The sequence below is a fragment of the Corvus moneduloides genome, chromosome 8, assembly GCF_009650955.1.
Source record: "Corvus moneduloides isolate bCorMon1 chromosome 8, bCorMon1.pri, whole genome shotgun sequence".
Lineage (NCBI taxonomy): Eukaryota > Metazoa > Chordata > Aves > Passeriformes > Corvidae > Corvus > Corvus moneduloides.
The window spans coordinates 18695006-18709435 of record NC_045483.1 but is presented as its reverse complement, the minus strand read 5'-3'; the positions used below and the strand labels follow the sequence as shown (position 1 = coordinate 18709435).

Here is a 14430-nt window from a genome sequence, read left to right as displayed (position 1 = left end):
TCACATGTGCTCAGGGGACTGTGTGTGCAAAGACCAGCCTCCTTTCCCCTCGCACACAGGGCTGTGGCTGCCATGCTGAGCACACTGAGTGCAGAGCACAGCTCAGCAGCTTTGCAGCAGCCTTGATTACCCATAATTGCAGCCTGCTTGGATTGGAGATTTTTGTGGCCTACCCCTGTTGACCTTCTTGCCTATCTTATGTCCCCCAGCCCTCCTGCCCTCCACCCCCAATCCTCAGTGGGTCTGGAACAGATACAGAGGAAACATTAGAAGTAGGGAGGGACTGAAAATCTGTAGTTTTGTCTGAAGCCTGGTGACTCCAGCGCTTTCAGAGGTGTAGGATTTCCCATGTAATTTCTCTTTGTTAAAGTCTTGAGCTCTGGCATTTTATCTCACATGGATTTTACTTTGTGTCTACATGTTCTATGACTTCAAGAAAGCAGCAATTAGTTCAGGCTCTGCCCCAGGTGTTAATAAATATCTGAGCCCTGACTCCAGCTCAATTTACTCAGCATTTCTACACAGTTTCAAAAAACAATGGCTTACCTTTGAATTAGGCAAAGATCAAAATTCTCAGCCTAGAAACATGAAACTGAGGCACAGAACATACCCTTGTCTCTAATTAAATTAGCAGCAAGTCGAGAGTGGTAATTCTGACAGTCCAACTCCACATTTTTCTCCAGACCATTACATGGCTGAGCTGATTAGAAAGAAGATACCCATTTTAAGATGCCCTCTTAAAATGACCCTGCAATGAAATTCTTTGTAGTGTTTAACCAGTAAGCACTTTTATTGTTGATTCTGAAGCCATTAAGACTACATTATGTTAGATTATAAGATTTTGTCTACATCTCCCACATTTGCATGCAGGCATTACATTTGCAAGGTTTTCTCAGAAAAACAGAGCACGCCCTAAAACGCAGAAAGTTACGCGATTATAACACGGAAGCAGCATGTCAGTTACAGAAATTTGTACCACATGTACCAGTAACAAACCCACACCCCATGTAAAGCTTCTTTATCCCTCAAAAATCTTACCACCTCCTCTGTCCCTCATCTCCATGCCCCAGCTGTGTATCAGCCCACACCCCCACTGTTTCCGAAAAACCCACATCTTTCTAAACAAACAAAAAAATTAAAAATTGAGTACAGTACATTTTTTCCCCGTAAAAACTGAAACATTTCCTAAAACATTTCTCCCTCACTACCCTTCTCCTCATCCCCCAAATGAAAATTCTATTGTAATCTACACATTTTTTCAAGCACTGTTATACGTTAGGAATCTCTACTGCATTATTCAAAAGTATACCAGTAACAAACTTCTACAAAAACTAGGATGACCCAAAAATTCCCCTTATCCCAAAACTACAGAGAACTGAAAATGCTATACTGCATTATCACACTTGCATGCATGTATCCTGAGCCACCTCTATTTATTCACCTTGAGCCCCTTTTAATAAATAACTGTCCAGCAGTAACATCCAGAAGTGTGCTGTCTCCTCCAAATTAAACTCTATATTTACAGAAGTAGGGCTGTTTTCTCAGTGAAATGTTTCTTTAAAAAAGACCCAAACAAACCACAACAAAACAAAGTAACAACAATAAAACCAGCAACGATTAAAGAGAGAAAGTATGTTACTGATCATGTTGTCTGAAGACCAACAGGAGTAAAAAGCATTAGGAGCACCAGGTGCACATGCATTTGAACTGGTACAGTTCAGGAAATAATGTCATTCATTGTTATGCTTGCTCTTTCACACGAGAAGCTGATTCTTTTCCTTTTTTTTTTTTTTTCTTTTTTCTATTTAGGACCGTTTGCTCTGCAGGCTACTCCCGCAGACGGCAACACATGCACTGAGGTTGAACGATGGCTGTAAATATGCTTTGGTCAATGTGGTTCTGAATCAGGTTTAAACACATAGAGTTTCCCTCCCCGCTGCTTTGCACCTTGTGTCATTTCACATCTGTACTAAGTGTGAGCCCAAGGGCCCATGAATCCACATTTTCCTCTAGGATTTGGGGAAGCATTAGATATTCACTTTTTGCAAGTGTCAAATAAAGCTACATACTGGAAAATACATGGGAACCATCCCACATGAGAACATTTGTTAGCAGTGTAACTACTGTAATCACAATTGACATATACAAGAGTGCCAAAAAAACCATTGAAACATCGAGCCAGCTAGAGGGATCTTGTCCCTTCATTTATTTTGAAACAGTTCTCAGCTGATGGACACCAATATTAGTGCCTTGATTTCAGCTGGCCTATTTTGATTTATTCCAGGGAAGGATCAAGCTCAACAGATGATAAAATAGCAACCAGTTTCTCCTACTGTGCTGTTACAGTGCCTGAGATCGCTGCAAACAGGTACATTTCTATACAACCAATGGCCTTTCTGTAGCCAGTGCAGCACATTCACTGCTCCCACCATTGCAAAGGCAATTCAGTTTAAGGCAAAAAAGTTCACCTTCTCTTCCTGCTTTACTGGCAAACTAGACCTGTAGTGCCCCTGTCACGGAGGCTGCAGCCAAAACTTGAGTTACACACCAAATGCTTAATTTTTTTACAGTGAGAATGCAGGAAATTCCATTTATGGCAAATCTAATTCTCAAATCCATGGTGGTTCCTGCTTTATCATACATGAATCTTCACCTGGGATTTGGCAAAGCCTAAACTGTTCCTATTTCTGCTGCACTTGTAAGTTGTGCAGAATTGTTAGTATGTGTTATCTCTGCAAGACTGTCTATTCCAGCAAAGAAGAATATTCTCCTCAACTGCAAACAACAGGAATGTTGGATGTGTGACTGTGAGAAGCCCTCCCTAAGCCAACACCTCCATTGGCACTGGCAGTGATTCCGATTCTACCAACATTAACATCACAGTAAATAGTCAACCCTACTCACCCCTCCCAAGATCTGTACAGGTGCAAGACAAGACAAAATCTGCTTTTTCATTAGCTAAAGTTAACTCTTGACCCACCAAGTCACTGCTTCAATCTCACTGCTGCCTGCTGATAAGAGACTTGGCATCTACAGAGCAGTGGTCTTCCCCAGTCGCACAAGCAGCTAAAGCTTTAATGCCCTGTTTTGTCCCAGTGTGGGAATTGGTTTTATTGCCCTCTGCTATTTCAATTTCTAGTTAGCATTTGCTGGCTAATTATTCTTATACAACCAACGTGAGAAGCTGTTAGGTTCACTGTACACACACATTACAAACGGTCTTAGACCCAGCAAGGTTATTCCAGGGTTTCCATATTACCAACATAATGTCCATCTGTGATCTCTGCTTGTGAGGCACCTTCCCCCACCCTTCCCCCTGCCCTCTCACTGCAGTCATCCAGTTCCTTTCACTGGGGTCAAAAGCAGAGTTTCACCAGAACTGTAGTGGAAAATTGGACTTGTTTTACTTTCACCTTTCAATTGAAAGAAACAGAGATAAGTGATGACTGTGTGTCACACTGGCTGCAAAAGGCCTTTCCATTCATAGGAATGCAACTCTCAAGCAATTTTTGTAAAGCAAGAGAAACGAAACAAAACCCTACACAGTTCCCACACACAAACACAGGCACACACACACACATACGCACACTCTTCTTTCCCTTCCAAGCAGAAATTCATTCTTAGTAACCAAATTACGCAGACCCTATTCAAGTGTCTAAAAAGAATGAGGATAGGGTTGAGTGCATCCCAATTCTCCTTTCTGATCACAATGAAGTCACAGGTCAGCAAAGTACTTGGGCATAAGGAAGTTTCTCTTGACCTGCAGGACATTTTAACCCATGCAGAAGTGCTTTGCTGGCTCAGGCCTAAATTAGGAACAGCTCCAAGGCCAGCTGGCACTCACGACCGTGATTCCACTACCTGCACCAATATACATGAGGTAAGAGCTAAGCTCAAGAGAGCAGAGCAGTGCAAGAGGAGAAAGAGGCTCTGTGGTTCTTCTGAGTTATGTTTGACAGCCTCAGCTGCATACACACGGCATGTCACAGTGATCAGCATAGACTGATGAGAGCTTGGTGGTGTTCTGCAAGTGGGCCTTCCACTGGAAACATTAAGCTTGATTTCTGTTTGTACCAGTACAACTTTATATGCCTGTAACAACTGCGTGAGATCATCTTAAATCTGGAGCAACTGCACAATACAGTTAATGTTTTATCTTAGACTTACGTGCCAATAACTACTGTGATGTGTTACACACCCACACACAGATGGAGAAATAGGTATATGCTCTGTCATAATGCAACATATCATTATTTCTACAACTATCCTAAAAACACAGCCAGTGCCAAAGCAGACCAGCACAGGTTTCTTCTCCAATACAATAGGTAGTGGTGGAGAAAAAGCAAGCTCAGGTATTATTTTGATTCACTTGGGAATGCTCTGGGCACAACCCACTCAGGTATTGCTAAATGAACACTAATAATGGGCTGACCCACAGTCCCGCGTCATAAATTCCCACCTCTGTATGGGCGCTCCCATCGCTTTCTGATGACACCCAGAATTGAGGTCATGGGAGAGCAGCCAAGCATATAAAACAGGGATAAAAGCTCTTACTCTTCACACCATGCCTCTCAGCCACAGGTAGACTGCAGGGTTACATATTAGTGGGATCTGTACTGTCTAAAGAAAGAGCTGCTCAAAGAGGAATTTATGTTTGAATCACAAAAGGATCGAATTCTTCCTGGCAGTAAGATCAAAAGGAAATTTATCCAATCAAATAGCAACAGAATCAGTCCCTCAGTGCTGCTGATATAAACAATACATGCTGTTTGCTTACTACAGTGTCTACGCTCAAATTCTGTGTATGTTTGCTTCATTTTGGACTACGCTTTCTGTAAATGAAAACTAAACACCTAGCTAAAATCTTTTTCTCAAAATTCCTCTGAACTTTGGACAAATCTGAACCCAAGTCTTGTACAAAGTCTGAATTTCTAGATAAGAGTATCTCACCTTCAGTGGTTATCCTATGCTACCAAGTCTAAACATATGCAGAGATGGCAGGCTCAAAACTGATTTTTCCAGGTAAAAAAAATATATCCCTCTTCTATGATAGATCATTGAGCTAGATTATTGGCACATAGTCTCATGTTAGCACATTATTGTTATAGGCTTCTCAAAACTTCCATGGAAATTCCACCTGCAGAACAAAAGGCAGAAAGTTATCTTTGCAATTGTTGATCCATATTAACATCTGGATGCAGTACTGTTGGGGAAAAGAAAGCAAATTCCTCGATGAACTATGTTGAACCAACTTGCAGGTGGCAGCTATCAAAGCCACTGATGCACGAGTACCGGCTAAAGTTATTAGTGAATGATCTGACATACCAAGTCAGACAATGTCATATCTAAATAGATCTTCAAATGTATACACACAAAAGCTGCTACTGTATCTAGATGATCATTTTGGTTTGTTTCTATACCCCATAGCTCTGAATCTATCCACTGAATGTTTACTCAGCACGTGTGGTATAAATATATTCATACACTAAAATTGACACTTGGCAATTTTTTTTTCTTCTTTTTTCCTTTTTTTTTTTCTTTTTGCTGACCAGCAACAAATTCTGATAACTGTAAACCAATACTCAATAAATATGCTGTGTTCAGCAAAGAGACATGTTTTGTCAATCAGGTCTTGCTGCACTCTAAGCCATGGGTTGCGGGGGCGGGCGTGAAGGAGGAGGTCCAGGAGGGGCTCGGGATGGAGGTGGTCCAGGAGGTGGCTGCCTGGAAGGGGGTTGCAGAGATACAGGAGAGGAAGGATTCCTTGGAGCATTGTTGAGGGGAGCATTGTCACGCCCTGACAGCTTCGGTGGTGGGCTGTGAGGGGCAGAGGTTCCATCCGATTTCACACGAGTGAAGTTTATGCATCTTCCCTAGAGGTGAAGAAGAAGTCATTATTAAAAAGCAGGTATTTTGACTCATCAGCAGCTTGTCAAAGGGACTATAAGCAGAGGGGCCAGGCTACATTTCATCAGTATCCTTCACTGGGTCCTAGACATGACATTCAAACCATGCTGTAATAAAGCTCATACTTCCCTTGATTTTCGGAGCTCCTGCACATAGAGAATAGCTTAGGACTGGCTTAAACCAAAAGGGACCACATTGGGACTGTGATCACATGCGGTCTCTGCTCTGCTACTAGAGCTATGCAGAACATGCCTAAAGCGACAGCTCCACCTATGTCATGCTTGCCTTGGTGGGATCCTTGACTGACAAAACTGTGCTTGAAAAAAACTCTTACAGGATTATACCAGAGCAGCAACATTAACAGAGACACAATCTGTAGCTCTCATTTTCACCGTGATCCTAGCCTGGCTAATGTCTGTGCTTTGAACATTACACCGGAATAGTATGTGTGTCTTCTGTGCTCCAGTATAGATGTGGCTTCCCTCAGGAACACCAACATAGCGTGGGACTTGCACACAGGGCTCTCCAGTGAGTGTGTTTTCAGGATGGATGTGGGATGCAGGCAGGCAGGATCTGATGGGAGCACTGTGGGTGGAGATTTTAAAACAGGAGTAGATTGGATTTGAAAAAAGCAAGCACTGGGGGTGTCCTAGTCCACTAGGGGCTAATATGCCCTTTAGCCAAAATAAAGCTTTGCACAGGTTCCCACTAACCAAGTTCCAGACAGGAAGAGGTAGAGAGACAGACCCCAAAGACCACCTAGCCTTTCCTGGGGCAAGCAGCCAGGGTAATGCAAAAGCTACATGGTAACCTCGGTGGGACACCTCAGATAGGCTGCATGCTGGCATCAACAAACTAAATTCAGCTCAAGGTTATGACAACAGCCCCCAAGCAAATTCAGGAGAAGGATTCCAAATATAGAAACTTATCTCAAAGCTAAGCAGCTGCAGATCATGATCCTCCCCAGCTACCAAAGGCTGTTGCAGCAGGAATACAAAAACCCACACCAATCACAGATTGCTCTTGGCTCAACGCTGCCTGGCATAAGAAAACTCTGAAGGTGTTTAGAGAATGGGCTGAGTTTCTGTGGCAAACTCACAAATCACAATTTCCTCGGGAAACCAAGCAAAAGCCATCACAGCAGAACCACAACTTTGTTGAGTGACTTCCAATGCCTGCACCTTTGTTCATGAAAACTATTTCTTTAAAAAAAGGGGCATCACTTAAGTCTACACCTTCTCTGAAGAAAGGCAAGCAGCATTTCGAAAGAAGCTTGTGTAAGCTCCAGAGCTCAGAAAATGATTCTACAAATGTGCTAACACCCAAAGGGTACCACCCTACTGCTTACTTGGACTGAATGGCTCTGGGCTTCCAGAGCTCAGCTGCAGGCATGAGTTGTTGGGCATGCTGTTGCCTACACAAGATACTCAGTAGTTCTCTGTCTCAGTTTTCAGCATCACCTCTACACTTAAACAACTGCGTCAATGAGTAGGATAAAACTCTCTTCCTAAAAATCCAGGCTTGCTATGGCAGACTTTGATTGTGAACTGGGTTCGTGGCAATGCTATACTGGGGCCAGAGCCTTTGCATGTGGGCAAGAGGCAAAAGCCGAGGTCTTGGTTGCTTCTGCAAAAAAGATAAACCATTGGATCAAAAAAACCAAGTCAATGCTTTGCTCTACTCCATCACAGAACTCAAGTCCTCATCAGCATCACAGTAAGCAGCCATCCTTGCCAGGTACTTGTCTTCTGCTGTGCTCCACTGTATTCAAAGCACACTTGGACATTTGGCAGTATTTGCTGACATGCAATGAATGTTACAGATATATTTAACAGCTGCACATCAACTTAATTTAAGAAAACTCAGCTTTGATATTTATAAAATTATGGATTTAGAGTAGCTAAATAATCACTCAGGATGAAAGAAAAAAAAGGAAAAAAAGGTCAGAGGTGCTCAGATAATACGAACCATATGGGGAGGGAAAAATTTAGGACAGAACAATCTCCCTCACGGTAAATGCAAAGCTGCAAGCCCAACACTGGTGTTTTTGCCTACAAGCCTTTCCCGCCTCTCTGTTGTGTCTCTCCCACAAACATCAATTCCAAATATATTCATAGTCTATAATCAAAGGGGATCCCATAAATCTGTTTGCATTACTTTCACTTCAGTTAAAGTGATAGGCGACGTCAAACTGCTGCCAGTTTCTGCCACACTCACTGATTTGTCAGACAGATGGGTAATTTAAAGGCCATGCGCTGCATTGTGTCATGAAAAATACGGTTGAGTGTGGAGAGTCTGACAGACAGAGGCTTGGATGATCGATGTATGTATTGTGACACTTCCTCACAAAAGATTATCAGTGTTAGCCTACAATCTCATATATCAAAGACTTCTGGTGAATACTGGAGCAAATCCTCCTGAGCACTTCAAGCAGCCATTGATAAAATGAGGCCGAACTCTAAGCCAGTGTCAGGATTAACAGCTGAAAAGGGAAAGGGAAAAACAAATGACAATAAATCATAAGTGATAGTTTGGACTTATCAAGTGTGTTTTGTCAAAGGATTTCTAGGTTGAAGAATTAAGCCCTCCACACATCAGTTTCCTAATAAGAGTGCCACTGTTACTCTGCCTAACATGCATATCCCTCTGGGGTTAGTTTATAAAAAAATCCAAGAAATTTCTCAAATAAACATTCTAACCACAGGATTTTTAATATTCTCTGCTTGAAAGAATTAAGTAATTTCCTCTCCAAAGGCATAAAAAGGCTTTTAAACCCTGGCAACACGGACAGAAATTAGGTATCCTGCACACTTATCTCTGCTCTTCCTGCACAGAGGATTAACAAGGACTAGGAAGCCACCACCACCACCACTTTAGTAGTGGGAATAATATATATTTTTCCAGAAGCATGGAACACACTAAGTGTCTCAGGGAAGGTGTCAGAGGCGCAAGGTGCAGCAATACCAGGATGATCTCAGGCACAACAGCTGTCGGGAGCTGCTTTATTGTTTTCTAGGAGGCAGATGATCTGTGTGAATCCAGTTCTGCCTGGTCTGGGCCCCGCTCCCCAAGCAGCTGCGCTCAGATGCTGCGACCCACACCGCGTACTGTCATTCAGGCACCAACCGAAGGTCAGCAGTGTGCCATATGGAGTTACGCCCTTACTTCAGCTCACATCTGCACCATCTTCCTAATGCACAATTATTTTGCCTCCCCATATGTCCATCCACTTGTTAGTCTCTTGTTATGCTGCTTGCCAAATTGGCTTTTCAAAAAGTACAAATACTGAAGCAGTGGGATCTGCCCTTGTCCCGACTCCAGCTTTTATCCCAGTGTAACAATCACATGTGCAATTCAGCCACTTTGTACTTGTAGGCAAAGTCTCCTCGACCACCTAGGATGTGTTTTTGTGTGTGGTTTAAGGGGGGGAGGAAGGGAGGAACCTCCTGAAAGCCACTGCATCATGTTGCTGGGCTATCTTCACCACAGTGCTCAGTACATCAGGCCCCAGCACTCATTTCCCCAAAATCTTTAGCTACTACTCAGCAAGTTTTCAACTGACAGAAATGACTGTTAAAGAATCCAGGTAATTCAAAGAGTGCCATGGGGAAGTCTCTTCACCCATGATACTAGGAGCACATCAGCAGAAAGAATTTTAAAAATCCAGGCCATCTGCCAGTAGCTGTCCCTTTTCTCTCTTCATTTTAATATATGCATTGGTGTTTAACAAAAATCAAATCCAGTTTTGTGTCTGTGCATGTCAGTATTTGTGTACACATAAGTATGCCAGTTTCTTATTTTTAGCTACATTAGTTGACCTAATAAAAGACATCCTTCCTGTAATAAATTTCGCTTGATTTTCCATTCGCTCTTTGTTTGGCTTACAGAGTCCCAGTGCTGCAATTTGGATTTGCAGAGGTGGGTATCTGACTGAAAAAGAGTTAGTTTACTGAATTTTCTTGTCTTTGACCTTGTAAGAATATGATACTTGCATTTTAAAATGGATTAAAATAAAATAAGTCCTTTAAAATCTAAGCATGGCCATTCAAAACTCTAGACCACCAAATTAAAAACAAAGTTCCTCCTAGTAAGGAAGTATTAAATTATTATTTATTATTTTTACATAAAAGTGTTATTTAGGATGCTGAAATCCAAAATGAACATAATTTCCTTGGGCTCTCTCTCCAATTTTGTTTATGTATGTCACTGGGATGAGTCACCTGGGTCACCAGCATGTAGTTTCACTTCCTAAATATTGATCAATAGTTCAGCATAAAAATGTGAATCTCAAAAGAACAGATTCAGGCTTTTATGCTACTTACAAAACTGCAATTGGGGGCATATACAAAAAGTTATAATCACTTTAGCTAAGTGAAGGCTTTGATCCACACACCCAGAAAACAATGGGATGTACACCTTTAAGATAAGTGACTTCTGGAAAAATTGAATCTTGGCAAAATTAGGGATTACCCTGTCCTCTAACAAAGAACAAGAGCGTTCTAGCAGAAACACCTACACGGAGTATCCCAAACCAGCCAGTATGGGAAACCCATTTAGCAAATTTATTTATCAGAGGTAGCTTATGGATACAACACTTGTATAGTGAAAGAGATGAAGCAAGGTGGTACAGAGCTCCCAATAGCTGAGTTCCCTGGGCGAGTGTCAGGATTAGCAGCTGGCTCCTCAGGAGCCAGGATCTATGTGCATCAGCCTTTGCCAAGAGCTTCCTCACACTGCACTGCTTCACGCTGACTGTGCGCTCAACATGTCACAGCTCATTAAAACCTTCACGGATTTCCTGGGAATTGCACTGATTACCCTGCAGCATACAGGCTAGAAATTAGTGAGCTGCTGAAACAGTCTGTCATGTAAAACCCAAGGCTGCCTGGTTTCCAGGCACATACAAGTTACTTTTACCAACTCCTGTTCTTACATCTGTGACTCAGATGTCGTTTTTATGTTGAAAAATAAAGTATCGGAAGTGTCAGAGATTCCCATATCACCAGTTTGGTGACTGATCATACTTTCAGGTCAATAAATATGTAATTCATAATTATTTTCTAATTATATTATTTAATGATTAAATTACAAGTATAAAAATTATTTATATGATGGTTATTTAATTAATCATTAACAATTATTTTATGAAATTGTAATTAATTTTTATATTGAGCCATTTTAAGTTATTAGGACTCAAATCAAAACATTAAATATCATCAGGTTAAAATATTTATTTGCATAATAACCTGACTCTCATACATATCTTCCAGTTTAATAAGTCCTCTCTTGTACAAAACAATTTTCTGGGAATCTATTTGGCAGCTCAGCACTGATGCTTATAATGACGGTAACCCAAAACTATGAAGAGATAAGAGAAAATGGGGTTGACTGAAGAGAGGAGGGTTTTAAAAGTAAGGTCCAGTAAAGTGGCAGTGTCCAACTATGAGAATGTAATTATTTCCTTTTCTGTTGCTTTTAAAAAGGAAAATGAGTTCAGCCCATTCTTTTCCCAGTGTATTATCTGGCCTCTTTATAAGCAAACTCCTATCACTTTTGCTCCCTCCCTTCTATGATGGAGTTATCGGAGGGGAAAGAAATCACTGCACTGTGGGTTGTGAATCACTCACTGTAACAGTGAGGACCCTGTAATGCCCTTAGGTACATCACATAAACTCCAATAGAAAATTACAAAATGATTAATGCAAATGCCCAAGGATGAACTTAGCACTAGCAGAAAACTCTGTTTACAGCACAGCATGAGCAAGGCGGTGCTACCAAGAGGTGTAACCTACTGGGCTCACTCAACATGCTGCTCATTGCAAAAGGAATTAGGCTGAGCTTTAAGATGTGGGAGGTAACCCAACTTTAAACAGGATGCACGTCCTGACACAGGAAGGGGCAGAGATAGAAGCAGCTGAGGCACATGTGAATCCTTCACAAAGTCCACAAAAGCCCTCTTGTAAGTAAATCTATGCTTTTCTCTTTTTAGCAACCAAACTAAACCACCCACAAACCCTGGCTCGCTGGTACAGCACCATGGAGACAGCACAGGAAGTTAATGCCTGCCTCATGAACTCTGACTCCCAAGTCTCAAACAAGGAGATCCTGCACATGGACGGGAGCTGAGCACATGGTGACAGTGACACACAGCTAAACAATGTCTTGAGCTGATGACACACTCAGGATAAAACTTATTGTCTTGGCTGAGGCATGGCTGACATTGCTGCCAGAAAAGCTTAGGCAAGATGCCTGAGCCCCTCATAGAGGCAAAGTGGGACCAGCCTTGTTTTGTAAATAAGCTGGGAGAAGAAATCCTTCAGAAGTCCAGTATGCCCTCAGATATCCTGGCTATGGGGGCCAAATAGCGGAGAAAATAGGATTTATGGGGTGGGGAAGGGATGAGAGAGCATAGGAGCACTTCTTTTGACACTAAATGTGTGATAATCCCATCCAGGGATCCCCCAGGGACCAAGGGAGGTAGGTTGCCAGGGCAAACTCACAAACAGACCCATGGCATGCACTGCACATAACAGCAGCAATAAAAGCCATCTTTCGGTTCACTTGCTGGCCAAAGGAGAAGTCAACAGCAACCAAAAGTCTTCATTTTTCAGGTAAAACAAGTATGTCAAAATAAATTTAATTCAGGCTTGAAACATGTGTTGTTAATTTCAAACCATCTTTGAGTTTCAGACAGAAAAGGTGTTTCAAAACAAAAATGGAAAACATTGAGACTTTCAAGGGTATATTTTCAACTTCAGCTAATTCTACTAACATGAAAAAAACATTTACAGACCATCTAGAGGAACAACTTTTAATCAAAATAAAGATAGTAACAGGGAAAATGGTGTTCAATTCTACTGGGCAATTAAAGCAGGAACTGTTTTTTGCAATAAGATTAATAGCAGCAGTATCCCAGGCTACTGTAGTTTCTTTTATCAGAATACTGAGATGAATACAATCAAGTACTGATAGTTTCCCCAGACACACATCTGCTGACACTATACCCCAGTTCACAGTCCCAGCTGTGCACAGTGCCACTTAAAACAAGGGATGGGTCTTCTGGGAGCACTCTGCTCAGCTAGGTTGAAGACCAGTGCAGGAATACACTGAAGAGAAGGGGGTTACTTCCAATTTACCACTGGAGAAAGTAGACAATAATGAGGAATCTGAGGGAGGAGTAGCTCAGCCAGGGAAATCACACTTTTAAACTAGGACCAGTGCCCTTCAGCAAAATAAACTTTGTGCTGAACACATCCCCACTGTCCAGCTCTCTCATGCCACTTTTTCAGCTTAGGCACACAAGGAAAGAGACATGGAGAACCCACCCAGTATTGAAGACAGGGCTATTCAAACAATATGCATCACACTCCAGTTCAGCAGGGAACTGCACGCTGCTTCCAGCCCTGCCTCAGCAAGGAAGTGCAGCAATGGGCTACAGACACCTCCTGAAAGAATGGCCAGAGTCACAAGATATCTTGCAGGAATGCACAAAACATCACATGTCTTGGACCCTGTTGAGGCTGTGGCTGAAGTAATGCACAGTGCAGGTCCATAACAAAGCCTGTTGTTTCTGAGCCCTAAAAAAGCTGAAGTGACAAAGGAAGCAGAACAGAGTAACACTGGGCATAATCAAAGTTAAGGTCTATCAGGTACACTTTATATTCAGTACCAATCTCAAAGTGCCATCATGCCAGACCAAATCCCACCCAAACCTCAGAAAAATATCTTAACCTAAACCTGCACTCACAACATGTGATTTGCTGCCTTCTGACAGCTTTTATGGATGAGGGTCCCAGAGTGGAGGAAGCAAGGAGAGCCACTGTCAGGTCATGTCATCTACTCAAGGTTATGCAGGGGGAAAAAAAATGGTATTTACAAGTTCAGGACTCATGACTCACATCCCTTGTTTTAACCACAGCACCACACATTTCCACACTTGAATGCTGACCAGACTAGAATGAGGTTCAAGGAAAAAAAACAACAGTGGCTGGTTTGCAAAAGATTTTCCTCTTTACTTTCGTGTTTTCAGGGAAGAGGACATTGCATTTGTCCATCTCCTAGAATGGGGAGGGCTTTGGAGCATAGCAACAAAAGCAACAAACATCTGCTGGGTGCAACAGCCTCAGCCTTGAGGTATTGGTGGCTTGCTGGGAGCAGCAAACTATGCCACAAAGGACCATAACTGGTCTTGCTCAAACTGCAATTAAGTGTCATCATGCTTTCCTGGGTGAATTATTTGATGGTCTCTCAGGAGCAAGCTGGGATTATTGTGTGCACAGGGGAATAACACAATGTTATTCACCTGACTAGGGTACAGAATAATGATGGAGACTCAGATTTTTGGTGGAAATGGTTATTATTTTTCGTTGCCTCAGCCAAAAATATAAGTTCCTGGCCCAGCACACAGACAGGCTGCCTCTTTGTGTAGAGTCTGGAAACAGATACAATTATCCCCAATGCTTCTCTGGGTAACTGGCCCTTAAATGGCTCTACTGCTACCTAGAGCAAGTAGATGGTAAATCC

General features: G+C 42.1%; 1 protein-coding gene across 1 annotated transcript in view; it reads right to left on the bottom strand.

The window, feature by feature from the left end:
- Positions 1-771: 771 nt before the first annotated feature.
- The window catches only part of ANTXRL (ANTXR like), a 58238-nt gene continuing 44579 nt past the window's right edge, over positions 772-14430 (bottom strand). Inside the window, exon 18 of the mRNA XM_032115628.1 lies at positions 772-5873. Coding sequence (XP_031971519.1) covers positions 5643-5873 — 231 coding nt within the window. The 3' untranslated portion in view covers positions 772-5642. The remainder of the gene's footprint in view (positions 5874-14430) is intronic.